Source organism: Balaenoptera acutorostrata, chromosome 1, assembly GCF_949987535.1.
Source record: "Balaenoptera acutorostrata chromosome 1, mBalAcu1.1, whole genome shotgun sequence".
In the NCBI taxonomy this organism is placed as follows: domain Eukaryota; kingdom Metazoa; phylum Chordata; class Mammalia; order Artiodactyla; family Balaenopteridae; genus Balaenoptera; species Balaenoptera acutorostrata.
The window spans coordinates 149,767,943-149,783,768 of record NC_080064.1 but is presented as its reverse complement, the minus strand read 5'-3'; the positions used below and the strand labels follow the sequence as shown (position 1 = coordinate 149,783,768).

The 15,826-nt window shown below is 40.5% G+C and overlaps 1 protein-coding gene across 1 annotated transcript in view; it reads left to right on the top strand.

Annotated features, from left to right (window-relative positions):
• CENPF (centromere protein F) overlaps positions 1-15,405 on the top strand; it is a 62,125-nt gene extending 46,720 nt beyond the window's left edge. Inside the window, exons 15-20 of the mRNA XM_007175575.3 lie at positions 988-1,164; positions 1,512-1,673; positions 3,954-4,116; positions 5,336-5,812; positions 7,251-7,429; positions 12,442-15,405. Of these exons, the coding sequence (XP_007175637.2) occupies positions 988-1,164; positions 1,512-1,673; positions 3,954-4,116; positions 5,336-5,812; positions 7,251-7,429; positions 12,442-12,645 (1,362 nt within the window). The 3' untranslated portion in view covers positions 12,646-15,405. The remainder of the gene's footprint in view (positions 1-987; positions 1,165-1,511; positions 1,674-3,953; positions 4,117-5,335; positions 5,813-7,250; positions 7,430-12,441) is intronic.
• Positions 15,406-15,826: the final 421 nt, after the last annotated feature.

The window sequence follows — 15,826 nt, the reverse complement described above, 5'->3', positions numbered from 1 at the left end:
GAGGAGTGAATGGTTGATGAGGAAGTGGACACAGCATGTATATAAACACGTATAGAAACAGCTGTTTGGGGTCAGGCACGGAGAAGCCAGATACCTCTAGGGCTGCAGTGTTGATAGTCCTGCACAGTGAAGGGAGAGAAGGGCAGAAGGGTGGGGGGCATTGGGAAGGAAATTCTTAAACTGATAGAAGATGGAACCTAAGCTGGCCAAGGAAGAAAACGTAAGTCTGGAGGGGCTTGAGTGTGAAGGTGGTGGTGATACTGCTGATGAAGTCAAGAAATTACTGCACTAGAAGTACTTAAATAAGTGAGCCTGGGAGCCTAGGAGGGTTTGGTCCAGAGTGTTTCAGTAGCGAAGTCAAGGTTTCAGAGATTCTATGTTCCCCATGGATGTAACCTTGGGCTGGAGCAAAGGAAATTGCCACTGGAGGTGAAATCGCCATTTAAAGTGAATACAGTCATCCCTTGGTATCCACGGGGCATTGGTTCCAGGCCCTCCACAGATTCCAAAATCCGCAGATGCTCAAGTCCCTTATATAAAATGGCATAGTGTTTGCATATAACCTGCACACTACCTCCTGTATACTTTAAGTCATCTACATTACTTAAAATACCTAATACTACCTAAATAGTTGTAAATACAATGTTAATGCTGTGTAAAAAGTTGCTGGTACACAGCAAATTCAAGTTTGGCTTTTTGGAAATTTCTGGAATTTGTGTTTTGGAATATTTTTGTTCTGTAGTTGGTTGAATCAGTGAATGTGAAATGTGGGGAAACAGAGTGTCGACTGTACATTGCTAAGGATTATAGCACTAATTCTATATAGATTGTCTTGCCTGTACACTATGACAGGCAAGACAGTACTCAGTATTTTCTAGATATTGATATATATAACCAGTACTCAGTATTCAATATTTTCTAGATGTTGATATATATATATCCAGGTTCTTAATTATCTTCCCATGATTTTATTATTTTTCTCATTAGGGTCAACTGAAGGAGCTCATGCTAGAAAATAGTGAACTGAAGAAGAGTTTGGATTGTGTACACAAAGACCAGATGGAAAAGCAAGGGAAGATGAGAGAAGAAATAGCTGAATATCAGCTACGGCTTCAGGAAGCTGAAAAGAAACACCAGGCTTTGCTTCTGGATATAAACAAACAGGTAAAAATGTGTGGTCTGGTGACTGGGGGAACTGGAGAGAGTGTGTTGACCACGGTGATGAGGCATTTTTTTCCAAGAAGGTCAGTGTTCTGCATTATTATTATGACATATAATCCTGTGAACATCCCATCCTATTAAGTTCCCTATCTTTCCCCCAGTTACTTGCACATGTCTTATTTTATGACTTGATTTTTTAAAAAATACATTTCCATCTTGGAGTAGAATAGTAAGGGAGTTGCAAAGACCATTTGAAATGGTCCCCGGAACAGCAGTTTTCTTTTTTGTTTGTTTTCCTTACAATATTTGCACCTGAGCCTCCTGGCTAAAGTAACATTTTTCTGCCCTAGTATGAAATGGAAATCCAGACATATCGAGAGAAATTGACTTCTAAGGAAGAATGTCTCAGCTCACAGAAGGTGGAGATAGACCTCTTAAAGTCCAGTAAAGAAGAACTCAATAATTCTTTGAAAGTGACCACTGAGATTTTAGAAGAATTGAAGAAAACCAAGGTATGTTCACTTATCATTACTTCATGACTTAGAATGGTTCATACATCTAACAGTGGTTTTAACAGTATGAAATTAAGTGCTTTCATTTTAATTTTCATGAAAAAAGTTTTTTGTAATCATAAATAATATCATTCATCAGTTGTCTGCTGAGGTTTTTTTAAAAATTAGAGGATAGCCTGCAGTTCCATAGCTTGAATAAACTTCATTCATTGCTCAGTGAATCCTCTCAAAGTAGAGGATGTCAGACTTCTTGAGATGGATATGAAGATCAAGCCAATAACAGATCAGGGCAGGCCCCTCCAGGTGTGGATAATAATAATTTGGTGGTGAAAGTCTTGCATGACTGGTCTTCAGGTTCACTGCTGTCACCAAACCCACTTTACCATGGCTTATGGGGAGATCAAGGTGAGCCAAGCACTTGGTCAGGTACACGTATGTGTATGTTCTCCTTTTCTTTTCCATGCAAGGACCATAAAACTTTTTTCTTTATAAAAAAAAAGGAGGTGAGCCCTAATCTCAGTACTGTTAGACTGTAGAAGGTGCTACAGTAATTCTACCTGGAGAGGGAGGCTGTTTTGATACCCACAAAATTCTTTTCATAAAACGAATACCATCCAGAATGTAAAATATGAACCTGGAAAATAAATATTTTTCAGTAAAGGTCAGAAAACTAGGCATAGATTTCTTATGTTTACAGCTCTTATACAATTATCAAGGTGAAGGAAATATACCAATAAAATACAAACTAAGTGCAAAATAACATTAATGATCAATAATGTTCTGTTGCTACAAAATGAGAGATGTTAGGTTTAATAACAAGACAGAAGTAGCTTCAGGTCTACGTTTTAATTTACTCACTTTCTCCTTTTTTTTAATCTTCGACAGTTGTACTGTGGGGAATGTCTATTTATATATATGCATGCCGTGTACAAAATGGTACATTGTTAGTTGAGTCTATACAAATCTTATATAATTTTAATGAAGTAGAAGTTGATAAGCATTGTTTTATTTATTTATTTATTTATTTATTTATTTTGGCTGCTCTGGGTCTTAGTTATGGCACGTGGGATCTTCATTGCAGCATGCAAGATCTTTAGTTGCGGCATGCGGGCTTCTTAGTTGCGGCATGCATGTGGAATCTAGTTCCCTGACCAGGGATCGAACCCAGGCCCCCTTCATTGGGAGCGTGGAGGGCTACCCACTGGACCACCAGGGAAGCCCCAGCATTGTTGAAATTGAATTAAATCTATCTCTAATCCAATTACTGTTGGAATCAGAAATAGAAAGTTCTGAAAGTGCAGATTTACTGCAACATTGCTAATAAATTATTTCAAGGTGAAATGTGCAAAGAATGAAATCTACTTGTAACATGAATGCGATGCTCAGGTTCTTCTTTTTTTTTTTTTTTTAATAGTTTGGTCTGCCTTTATATGTTCATGATCTCTTATCAGAAACTCTTAGAGCTAGATTGTTTTACAATTCTGCATTTCTTAGATATTGCATAATGCAATGCATATGCCACATATTACATAATGTCCCATCAGAATCTTGGGGTAATACTTCATAATCAAATTCATATTTCTACAGCAAAATGTATGAATATTTTTACAAGGTGGGATAAATAAAGGAATAAATTCCTTCATATCTGTTCAAGTCAAGTTTTGCCTAGAAATCATTTTCAGAGCTTTTTTTTTGATTTTGCAATTGTGCTTAAGGAACTGTAAACATGTGCTACTGAGAAGTGCTTGATGACATAATTCTGCCACCATTCTATTCACTTTTTGTTTGAGCTGCTATAGAATTTAAATTTGTATTGTAAACCATAATATCATTTGGCCTTAAATTTGTGTGGTGAGCCGTAGTATCACTTGGTGTGACTAAACAAATGCCATCTTAGGTATTGAAATTGTGCAACAGCACAGATCACAAAAGGGAACAATTCTGTCATCTGGAGTGTTTGGCCTACCAAGAACATGTGCATGGACCCTTGGCCCCTACCTCCCGGTGTGATTCCTATTGGATAAACACAGACATAGTGGGCTACTTAATAGGGCATTATATTAAGAACTATGACTGATGCTTGCTGATACTAAGAAAGGGAGTGACAAAACCACAGTGTCTACTGGGGGGACTTAGGACACTGAGCAGAGAAGATGAATTGTTTTGAAGATAATAGTTCTTAAATTGACAGCATATGATTCTTAATTATATCTTATTATTTTTCCATATGTGTATGAAAAGCAATTCAAGGTTTTAAGTGGAATTACTTCTGTTTTGTAGATGGAAAATCTAAAATATGCAGATAAGTTGAAGAAGGAAAACGATCGTGCCCAGGGGAAAATAAAGTTGTTGATCAAATCCTGTAAACAGCTGGAAGAAGAAAAGGAGATGTTGCAGAAAGAGGTGTCTCATCTTGAGGCTGCACAAGAGAAACAGAAAGCAGGTGGGTGTTAACTGGGTAAATCAGTGAGCCCAAACTGTTTTCCGCTAGTGAATCATACACGTATGGTGTATCTGCATGGGAAGTGTCGTTAGTGCCCTGTTCTATGACTGCATGCTGATTTTCAGCAGTTAGCCATTTTCCAATTTCACAATTTTGTGCTTAGCTTGGGGTCATTAATAGGATTCAGAATGAAGCCTGCATTTAAAAAATAGAATTATTGCATCTTCTGTTCTATAAAACATACAAAGAACTGGTAGCCCTTTCTGCTAACGAGCCTTTCCAAGAAGAGTTTTTCACGTGGATGTCCATGATGTAGTTCTAATGTAAAGGAAGACTGGCATCTGAGCTGGCATTGGTAATTTATAAACAGCTGATTCTGGTTGTCCTTGGCCCATCCTGGTGGGTCAACTAAATGGAAGGGTTGGGGGCTATATTTTTGGGTGTGGAGGTGAAATAAAAAAGAAATGACAACTCTTCCTGTCACTTTTCTCCACGTATGCCCCCAGAGTGGAATGCTTTTTCTGTGTGGATAGATGATGGCAAGCATAGTATAAGTGGCTCTTCTGGACAATACATAAATTGGCACGGGTGGGAGGTCAACAGTCTTGCCTGCTGAGAAGAGTACTCAGAATGGATCGGGGCTCCAGGCAGTGTCTCTAATGGAATCAGTGCCAACCAGGCAGCTATAAGTTACTGAGACCTCTTCCCTTATAGTATCCCTCAAGCCCTTGTCCATCAGATCCTCCATTGCCTCCAAATGGTTTTCAGAACTTCTTTGGCCTTGTCTTGTCACTGGCCCCTTCCTATCTCCCAAAGCCATTACAGCAGTGACTTTATATTCTCTGTCGACTTTTACTGTTCATTCCCTTACAATAGAAAGGATGGACAGGGGAAAATCGGGGATGTAATAAATTAATTCATTTGATGTCATATGATAACTACAAGAAGGTTTGATGGATTGGCTGAAGTATGAGTTTAAGATTTTGGTGGGTTATGTTTAAGCTATCCCAATAAGTATGTAACTCACTAGAATATGTATGTTGATATGATCCCTCCCAAACAAGAACTATAAGAACGTATACAGATAGATCTTCCGCCACTCTTCCCAAAAAAAGAAAAATCAAGAAGCAAGTCTAAGGTTAACTGCTTGCTGATTGATGCCCAGTGTTAATCAGAGAAGCGTCAAGTTACAAATGATGTGTCGCTTTATTTTTGACAGGTACTGTTGTGGATGTTAATGTTGATGAATTAATGACCGAGATGAAAGAACTGAAAGAAACCCTTGAAGAAAAAACCAAGGAGGCAGACGAATACCTGGATAAATACTGTTCCCTGCTTATAAGCCATGAGAAATTAGAGAAAGCCAAAGAGATGTTAGAAACACAGGTTGCCCGTCTGAGTTCACAACAATGTAAAGTTAATCTTCGAAGTTCTCCTTCGCTGAATTCAGTTGTTCCAGCACCATCCCCAGTCCCTTCTGCTACTGAAAAGAAGTTATCATCTGGCCAAAATAAAGCTTCAGGCAAGAGGCAGAGGTCCGGTGGGATTCGGGAGGATGGGGCAGAAACCACACCTTCTACACCAGAGAAATTTTCTAAAAAAAGCAGGAAAGCGGTCAAAAGTGGTATTCACCCTGCAGAGGACGCAGAAGACGCTGAGCCTGAGCCAGAGGGACTTCCAGAAGTTGTAAAGAAAGGTACTCATAATTCAAAAAGTATTTGTGTTCTTTTGAAAGTGCTCATAAAAATTCACATACAAAAAGACAGAAGCATTTATTTTTTAGGTTATTGCATAACAGTACTCATTGACCTTCAGAAGCAATAGTCCACTGTTAAACTGGTTAGGTATATACTTTCTTTTCTGTCATGAGAGAATGGCTAAGATCTAATTACTCATGTCACAGTACCAAAAGTACTAGGAGATTTGAAAAATGGCTGTCAAAAACCTGTTTAGAAATTGGTATTTCTGTGTTGAAAAATCCCCAAATCAAAGACACCCTTCGAGCTTTCCCACCTTTAGTCATGTGTGACCCAGGTAGTGGGTGAGCTAGAGGATGGGCCTGATGATGCTGGACCCCTGGCTGAAGCCACTTACCACTTTTTTTTTTAAAACCCACCGGTCCTCCAAGTGCGGACCAGAGATTGGGGGCCAGTCTAGGAACGTTTGTTACACTGGTCCATGATCAAAACAATGTATAGAAATCAAGAGTAAGAGTTTGAAATTTTCATAGCCCTTTGCTATTGTTGCAACATTCAAGCACATAATCAGTTTTCTATTAGATTCATTCTTATTGTACTATACAAAAGTATCATTCCACAGCAGATAGGAAATTACTTCCCACCCCTCCCCCACAATATATCAAAACGGATTTTTTGCCATAGATAGTTTGAGAAGCACTGTTCTGAGTAACTCTAGCCCTTAGGAAATCTAACCCCTAAATATTTAGCTATCTCTTTCTCGTTTCTGTTTTTTATTTGTAGTTAAAGGGTTAAAAACAAAGCAAAAACACATGCTGCTGTAGTTACTGTAGTTACTTTAATGCTGTGTGTGACATGCTTTCTTTAAGTATCCTTGGCATTGCCCTTCTCCTCTCGGTCATCACAGGTCCTGTCAGTTCCCTCTGTGGAAGGAGATGAGGAGTGCAGAGCAAGGTCAAATCTCTCCTCCCACCTAGTTTTTCTACCTGAGTGTAGTTACCTCAAGTAGCTGTTACCATTTCACATTTTCCCCCTTTCAACAAGAGCAGACCTTTTCTTTTATCTCTTTCCTTTCCATTTCACCCATTTTTTCCCCCTCTAATCCAGATCTTACAGGAAGGCCTGCTGGTGTGTTCTTCTTAGAAAAGTGCGAGTTAAGACATCCACATAAAAGGAGCAGGAAGAATTTTTTCTGTTTAATGTTATTTTCCCCATGTGGTTTCTTATGTTTCTAATAAGAAAAAAAACCTGTTAGTGATTTATTCAATTTGATGACTCCAGGGTAACTGAATAAAGTGCGTCCATTGTCCACTGTGGCTAGGAGAAAGTGTTTTCGGAGTCACCCTTATCCTTGCTCAAACTTCACCTAGTGAATAGTACTCCCACCGTAGGTAGAATTGGAGCCAGCAGTGTTGACAGTCAGCTTTTTGCCTTTAGGGTTTGCCGACATCCCAACAGGAAAGAGTAGCCCATACATCCTGCGGAGAACAACCATGGTGACAAGGACCAGCCCCCGCCTTGCTGCACAGAAGTTAGCACCATCCCCCCTAAGTCTCGACAAAGAAAATCTCACTGAGACCTCCAAATCAACAGCTGGTGGCAGCAGATCACAAAAGGTAAACTACAGTGAACATGTATCTACCGTTTGAAATCCAGGAAATGACAGCATTATCTGGGTGAGGGTTTGACACTGCGCCCTCTGGCTCAGGAGCTCTTCAAAGTCTGACCTTCTCCCTGGGGTATAAAGAAGTCAGTAGTGAGGAAAGTAGCGAGCAGATGCGAGGATAAACATCACATTACCCTGCCACACAATCTTGTCCTTGACCCAGCGGCCACTTATAAATCGTTTGACGGGAATTGGCATTGTTAGATCAGAACTCAAAGGGTCCGTAAGAAAGTTTCGGGCAGTACCATCGAAGGATTTGGCACGGGTACTGGTCATTGCTTGCTTCGCAGTTTTCCCTCTCACCCATCTGCCCCCCAGCTGCTGACTCTTTGTGTTTTATTATTCCTTTACTTTCTACAAAAAGCACATATTTCAGTAGATGTCTGGAGAAAGTAGCTCTGTTTATATGGATGTCTCTATTTTGATTGTTGAGGGTAGGGAGGGCTGGGATCTTAGGGACCTCTCTGCACCTTGCAAACAGCCCAGTCACGTTATTTAAAGCATAGAGGATATTTGCTTCACAGATCTTTGTCCCATTACAATAATCCATACCAGCATCTACCACTTATGTATGCAAAGTATATGTATTTTATGGAACTCAAGTTTTATTTTCTTATTTTATTGTACTCTCCTAGTAAGTAGTATTATAAAAGGCGGAAGAAAGTAAGACTTACAAAGATTGAACCTGCCCAGACTTAACACCAACTCTCTCTCGCAGCTCCAGTCTTGCTCTTTTCCCATTGTTTCTCAAACTAGGGATTGCAGGAATCTTGTTGGAAGTTTCTAGAATGGCTCACAGATTTTTTTTTTTTTAATGTTGTGATTTTACTTTGATTGCTTACTTGTCAGAGTTTAAGTATTCAATATGATTACCTTGAACCAGCCAACAAAGCTTTGAAAGTGTAGTAATCCTATTTGTGTAATGTAGTAATTCTTAAGTGGGCAGGCATGCTCCTCAGTAGGATTTTAGACACCAAATACAAAGACACTGGTGATTAGTTATATCAAAGCAAGAACATATATGCACATTTGCTATGTTGATGTATAAGGGCTTTAAGGATTAAGGAATTTATGCCTACTATTAAGTTTGTTCATAACTTACATTATAATAAAAATTTGATTAACTCAGGAGTGAGGAAGAAGGGTCTGAGGTTTTCTTTCACTCATTAAAATGGGCCCATTCATGCCTTGTATTAGAAATATTCTACTATTTTGTGCAAATTTCTTCCCCATCCCCACCCCTCCACCCACCTTTCTCTCTCTCTTTTTTTTTTTTTCTCACTCTCTCACTCACTCACTCACATTTGGATTTCACTTTTGGATGCTGGTAGCAATCGAACACTGAAGAGTACACTGGAGTAGGTCCTGACTTTCCAAGGGACCATAAGAACAGCTTCTTTTCCATAAAGCAACTAGCACCTTTAAAGAGTGAAAGCTTCCAGGTTTGACTAAAGCTATTAACCACAAGCTAATTCCTGAAATGAAGTATTTGGCTCTTTTAGAATAGGAAATCATGACACATAGGTAGTACCCTGTACCTCCTGCTATTTCACGGCAGCTCACTTTACTGTAATTACTTGCCTAAATATCTGCCCTCTGAGTTCCAGTATGACTTCTGTGATGTTCCTGGTTATGTTCACAGTTTACCTGTGTCCTCATGTCTAATACAGATATTTGTTGTATGATGGAGCTGTGAATGTCCTGAAGTGATTGCAATAATAGATGTTTAAAGGTGTGTTAGGAAATCACCTCATGAAATCATCATATGGGTCATTTTTCCCTTCTTTCATGAGGAATTGATGTTAAAGCAGTTTCCATGTGGAGTTTAGACTTACTATCTAAGAAAGAGAGCTTTGCACGCTAGGGGGCCTGCTCTCCACGCTGCTGTCGCATCTGCTGAGGACAGAGCGATAACCATGGCTGCCTGCAGACTTGTGTGCTTGCCTTAGCTACAGGCTGCAGTAGGCACCAGCGGTTATGAATTGCTAAGCAATTTTGTGCACTTGTGCACATGAATGGAGGGTGGTTCCTCTTGAAAGAAGGTTATAGGGGACTTCATGATTAGATGCAAGCCTTTGAAACCCGGCCTATTGTTTTTTTTATATATATATATATAAATTTATTTATTTATTTATTTATTTTTGGCTGTGTTGGGTCTTCGTTGCTGCGCGCGGGCTTTCTCTAGTTGCGGCGAGCAGGGGCTACTCTTCGTTGTGGTGCGCGGGCTTCTCATTGCAGTGGCTTCTCTTGCTGTGGAGCACAGGCTCTAGGCGCATGGGCTTCAGTAGTTGTGGCACGTGGGCTCAGTAGTTGTGGCTCACGGGCTCTAGAGCACAGGCTCAGTAGTTGTGGTGCACGGGCTTCGTTCCTCCGCGGTGTGGGATTTTCCTGGACCAGGGATCGAACCCGTGCCCCCTGTGTTGGCAGGCGGATTCTCAACCACTGCGCCACCAGAGAAGCCCCAGCCTATTGATTTTTAATTTAATTCAGCATTTTCTGAATCACCTTATAAAATGCTTGCCTCATCTGTTGAGCATATTTCATCATTCAGTTTGAAAAAAGAGAGAGCAAGGTGTCATTTCCTAAAGCAGTTGCTTAGAAACTTGGGATTATGAGCCTTCGCCTGAAGTCACTGGCTGAGTGTTGAGAGATTTCCTAGATCGTTTAACGGAACCTTTAGTGACATCTGACAAGTTCAAAGGGGAACATGGGTAAAATGCAGGTTAGGTGAGGATTGTTCTCTGTTATGTCTCTGGGATGAATAAGCCCAGAGCTCCCAGTTTGCTGGGAACAAGGGAGTCGTGATTGTGTGTAGACTTGATCTGAATCTGGGGTTGGTAGTCAGCTCCAGAGGACCGTCCACTAATTGTAGAAGATGATGGTGAGGCCGTCACCACAGAGTCGGTCAGCAGTTTCGTGGGGTCTTAGCCATTATTCCTACTAATGAGGTTCATTTCCAATGAGCCGTTTGCATACCCGCCCTCTCCCCACTGTGGCTGCAGACACAGTCTGTAAGACAGTTAGGGCAAGGGTGCACTTACTAGCTTAAGTACCTGGTAAGTCCGGCCTCACCTAGTGATGGATAGGTCTGAGGCTAACTAACCAACCTGAGGATCAAATCCAGAGTGTAAACTCTGATCACCGGCTACAGTTTCCTCAATTCAGAATCAAAGAAATTGAGTCTAGAGGGGGAGGCCAAAGGGTGGACTTTGGCTACTTAACTGGGTTTCAGGAATTGAGTAGCTTAAATTCTCTTTCCCCAGCATGATCTCTCCACCCCCCACTCCCCCATCCCCCTGCTTTTAATGGTGAATCTAAAGGTTTGATTCTCCTGCATCTGTTGGGTTCAAGGGAAGTCTGTTTTTGTATCACTTTCTACTTTTAAAACAAAGAGAGAAAAGAAAAGAAAGAGGAGTGCCAGTAAAACTCTGTTTTTTTTTCCTTCAACTTTCCATGGACAGTAATTTTCCATTAAGTCCTGAGCCTTCAAGGCTGCTCCTTTTAAATGTCCTGCACATCATCTGAGGCAGAGGCAAGCTTTCCAGGGATCTGATCTGTCGGCCAGATTTACTATGTTTTCTGTAATGAAGAGTATTTAGCTGCCTTTTAAGACCACGTACTTCCTATGGAAAGAATATAAACGGGGAAATAATTTCCATTCTTTCTTCTTACTGCTTCAGAAGGAGGTCACCGGCAATCCGTTGCGCAGGGAGTGATGTGTCCCGTAGCCGCTTCTCAGACTTGGTACTGAGCACGTTTCACCCTTGCTAAGAGTCCTTCCTCTTTTTCTTTTACAAATCTTCCTACCTGAATTATCTGCTCTTGCCTTTCGCTTTGGTTAGGTGACGTTTTTCTGTGCCTCCTCTGTCTTGCTCCTCTTTCTCTTTCCCGACCCCATATCTTTTTTCGCTACCATGGAAACCTCAAAAAAATCTCGACTTTACCAGCTACCCTGCCCTTTCATCTACTTCTTTTTTTTTAATTTTTATTTATTTATTTATTTTTGGCTGTGTTGGGTCTTCGTTTCTGTGCGAGGGCTTTCTCTAGTTGTGGCAAGCGGGGCTACTCTTCATCGCGGTGCGCGGGCCTCTCACTATGGCGGCCTCTCCCGTTGCGGAGCACAGGCTCCAGACGCGCAGGCTCAGTAGTTGTGGCTCACGGGCCCAGTTGCTCCGCGGCATGTGGGATCCTCCCAGACCAGGGCTCGAACCCGTGTCCCCTGCATTGGCAGGCAGATTCTCAACCACTGCGCCACCAGGGAAGCCCTCATCTACTTCTTAAAGTCTCACATTTTTGAGATTCCCTCTTTCTCTTAAAAGGCAGGACATCAGAAAGGGAATTTACTTTTTTCTGGACTTGATTATTAGATAGCTGCCCTTCTGCCATAAACCAAATATGGGAATAAAACAACAATGTAAGGGGAATGATTAAAATGCTGGTATGTGAGGAGGAGGCTCTAGGTCTTTTAAATGTTGTAAATAAAGCTTCCACTCTATGAAGGTGGTATTACTCATCTGGAATACGTTCATTTGAATGACAGCAGGGGCTCAGATAAGATAAATGGAAGCTGCTTTGGGTTCTTATTTAGGCAAATATTGAATGTTTGCCAGGTAGGCATATTCTGGGCACTATGGATGCAAAGGTAAAGAGGACATAGTCTTTGCCCTCAAAGAGCGTACCTTCTGACCTGAGAATGTCACACTGGCCTTGGGAGTGAGTTTGCGGCCGTCAGAGGTGTCAAGGGAAGCTTGCAAGGCGGCTGGTCAGAGGTTGTGTCCGACCCTTTTCTCTAGCTTCTCTGTTAGATGGGGGCCTGTTTTCAGGGAAGGAGAAAGAGTAAAACCGTGTATAACTCCTAGAAGAAGAATTTAACTTCAAATTTGGTGATCTAAGTGCTTGATTTTTCACGCTGTAGAAATGTGAACGTGATTTAAACCTCTAACAACGATGCTTGTGTTGCAGGTGAAGGTTACTCAACAGAGCCCAGTGGATTCAGGCACTGCCCTCCGAGAACCCACCACCAGATCTCTCTCCATCAGTAACCTTCCTGAGAGAAGTTCGGCTGACAGCCCCAGGGAGGGCCTGAGGGCCAGGCAAGGCCGGCTGGCTCCCAGCCCAGAAGCTGGCCCCGAGTCCAAGGGCAGTGAGAACTGTAGGGTTCAGTAGAAGGGCCCTTGTGTGTCAGCACCCCTGGAAGGTGGCTGTAGTTGAATAGAAGGCAGTGCGTCTGTGGGGTTTTTCTTTATTCAGGGAGCACATTATCAGAGGGAAGAAAACAATTCCTTATAAATCTAAATATGTTGGACCCTTTAGATGTCCCCCTGTATAACAGTTAGAAAAGTTTGGAAGCACTGATTACCTCTTCATTGATATTCCTCTTCTGTAATGTATAATAGTCCTGTATAAAGCTTTTTGGTAATGTTAACACAAATGGCAAGCACTATATAACAACTCCTGTTTTTATGCGGATTTTTACACTGAAAAAATGCAAAACATTTTTTACTTGCAACAAACAGCTCCCAGGAAAATGTAAACTTGCTTTATGGTATTTCCTTTCTATAGTGTTAAGCATGAAATAATTTTAGATCAAGAATTTCTTTGAGTTGAGTAAAACAAAAGAAAACAATGTTATATGTTTTCAAGGAAAACATGCACACAAATACATATGTGGGTGTGTCCCTCCTCTTCCAATGTGTTTTCTAAATCTTGGCTTATATAACCTGTACATATTTGTGTGTGGGGTAGTGGGAGTTGTGTGTTGATTTCCAATTACCCTGGCTGCAGACTCCTCAGAAGTGTAGCATATCGAGTTTTCTGTCATTGTGCTGTTTCTGTTGAAGACCAATTTGTTGCAGTATTTTGGTATGCATTCTGATAAATGGTGATCTTCTATTAAAATATGGCATTTTTTTCTATTAAAAAATTCACCTTTGTTTTCTGTATAAATGATTCCTAAATATAAATATACTATGAACATTGGTACCATTTCTTGCTAACTTCACCAGCCTCTTATAAAAGTAAAAATGTTTTAACAAACGATACTACTATATTTAGTGAACGTATTCAGTTATATTAAAAGATGTGATTTGGAGTACGGGTCATGAAGATTATGTAGGCATATAATACGTCCAGCCAGCGCTTAGCATATTGTGTGTGCCCATTAAATCCCATCAGCAAGGATACAAGTATGTGGTATTTTCCAGCTCATTTACGGATGACAGGGCTTTGAAAATATGCAGGCATTATGAGCCATATCAGTTCCAAAAACTTTGGAACAAGTCCTTGTGTCCTTGAATCAGGGTAAAGATGTTTTCCAGGACATGAGCTAGTAAAAGATAATTTGCTCTTGACTTTCAGTTCAAATTGATGTGTAAACCTTGACAAATACTATCATTTATCTTTTAAAATTGTCCTTTGCCAGATGGCCTCTATTGTTGGATAATGCTTCAATAATATTAAGCTACTTAGCATTCATCCACTGAAAGTGGTATCCTGACTTTCCTCCTGTTTTTTCTGTTGCTCGAGGTTGTGGTCTGGTGCAATATCCTTATCATAAATCATCCCAAGGCTGCCATGTGCTCAAGGGCATGGCCCAGAGTAGACATTGCTGGGATCAGGCCATCAGCTTTATTGGCTGTCTCCAGTTTTTGGAAGATTCCACTCAATAGGCCTGGCTAGGTGGTTTGGTGGGTCCTTGAAAGCATCTTCACCTTTTCCTAGGTGGACTGTCGTTGCTGTTCCTTGTTATAGGAAGTACTCAGCATGCCTTCCATTTTCATAATTGTGGAGAATTGTTCACAGTCTTATAAATGGACAGCCAGGACATTAAATATTCTTTTCCTTGAGCTAATAATACTTATTACACTAGGAGCTTAGCTGTGTATAGGATGAAAACTAAATACACTACAGTCCCAACTCTGAAGTACCTAATAAGCCAGGTGAGTCACAAATAAGATCCCAGCTGGCAAATCATATGGGGAAATAACCAAGTCCAGAGATCTAGGGATTTGATTCTCATCTGTACAATGAGGGGCTTGGTTGAGATGATTTTTCCCTCTTGAATATTCTGTAGGAACTGAGATGGCCCTTTGTGTTATTGGGAGTTATCAGGAGTCCAAAGGGGACTATGCTCTCCCTCCCACTTCTACTCACATAAGCTGCCTTCCCTTTAGAGGAAGGGGCTTTACGCTAAGTTCACTGACTAGAGAGAACACTGAGGGAATAGAACTTGGGTAGCTTCAGAAGAACCAGGCTGTTCGTTCTAATTAGAAAAACCTGAGGACCTGAAACTAGCATCCTACCTCCAAGTAGAGCTATGTATCTAATGGTACTATTCACTTGAGCTATGGCTCAGCTACTTAAAACAGTGTGGAAAATTATAGTCATTTCACATGTTTGCTCAAACCTTACACCTTTGTGAGGTAGACATTAGGATCTCCATTTCATAGGCTAAGATTAAGTAAGAGACACGGAGCTTCTGACTCATGTCTCGAGAGAGCTTGTTAATAATAACAATGTGTCTCACAACAAGCTTGCAAAATGGGGATTATCCTTACTGGATAAAAGATGATGTAGGCTCAGAGAGTTGAAGTATTTCAACCATGGTGTTCGTGAACATAGAGACCACTCTCCTTCTTGTTTATATTGTGCCTCTCTAGTAGCAGTCTGTTCCAGAATAATTCGGATAGCACAAATGTTCCTGTGATAGAAGTAGCTTTTCCTCTCTGTGCAATGGAGATGTTCTTCAGTCTAGGATGATGGCATCTGACTTGTGTTACCTTCTATTGAATTTTCAAAACCATAAAATGAGACAAGCTATAAATTTCAACTTCTAAAAATTGTAACTACTAACTCAGTGCATAAGCACTATTTATTTAAATAAAAGCAAATCTTTTTAAAGAGTCTGTTGTGGAAAACTTGAAACATCTAAAGATTTGTAAGGCTTTGAATATGCAAGTTTAGTATAATGTAGACATTAAAAGTCAGGTGTCAGAATGCCTGGGCTCCCCAAGTGACCTTGGGCCAAGTTTGACCTTCACTATGCCCCAGTTTCTTCTGGTAGAATTGGGAATAATAATAATACTCCTGACGTTGTCATGATAATTAAATTAATCGGTTACTATTTAACTACACATAGGATTTTGCACTCAAAATGTTGGTTATTCTGTATACAGATAATTAGATAATTTTTAAAATTGCAGTTTACAATTGTTAGATAAATCTGTTCATCCAACACTACGCATTAATTTCAGATGAAGTTCTGTCCTACAAAATTCTCACCATTCTCAAAACCACTAATGCTTATTTTGCAAATGAGTTTAATCACTGTAGATTTGTTCATATCATT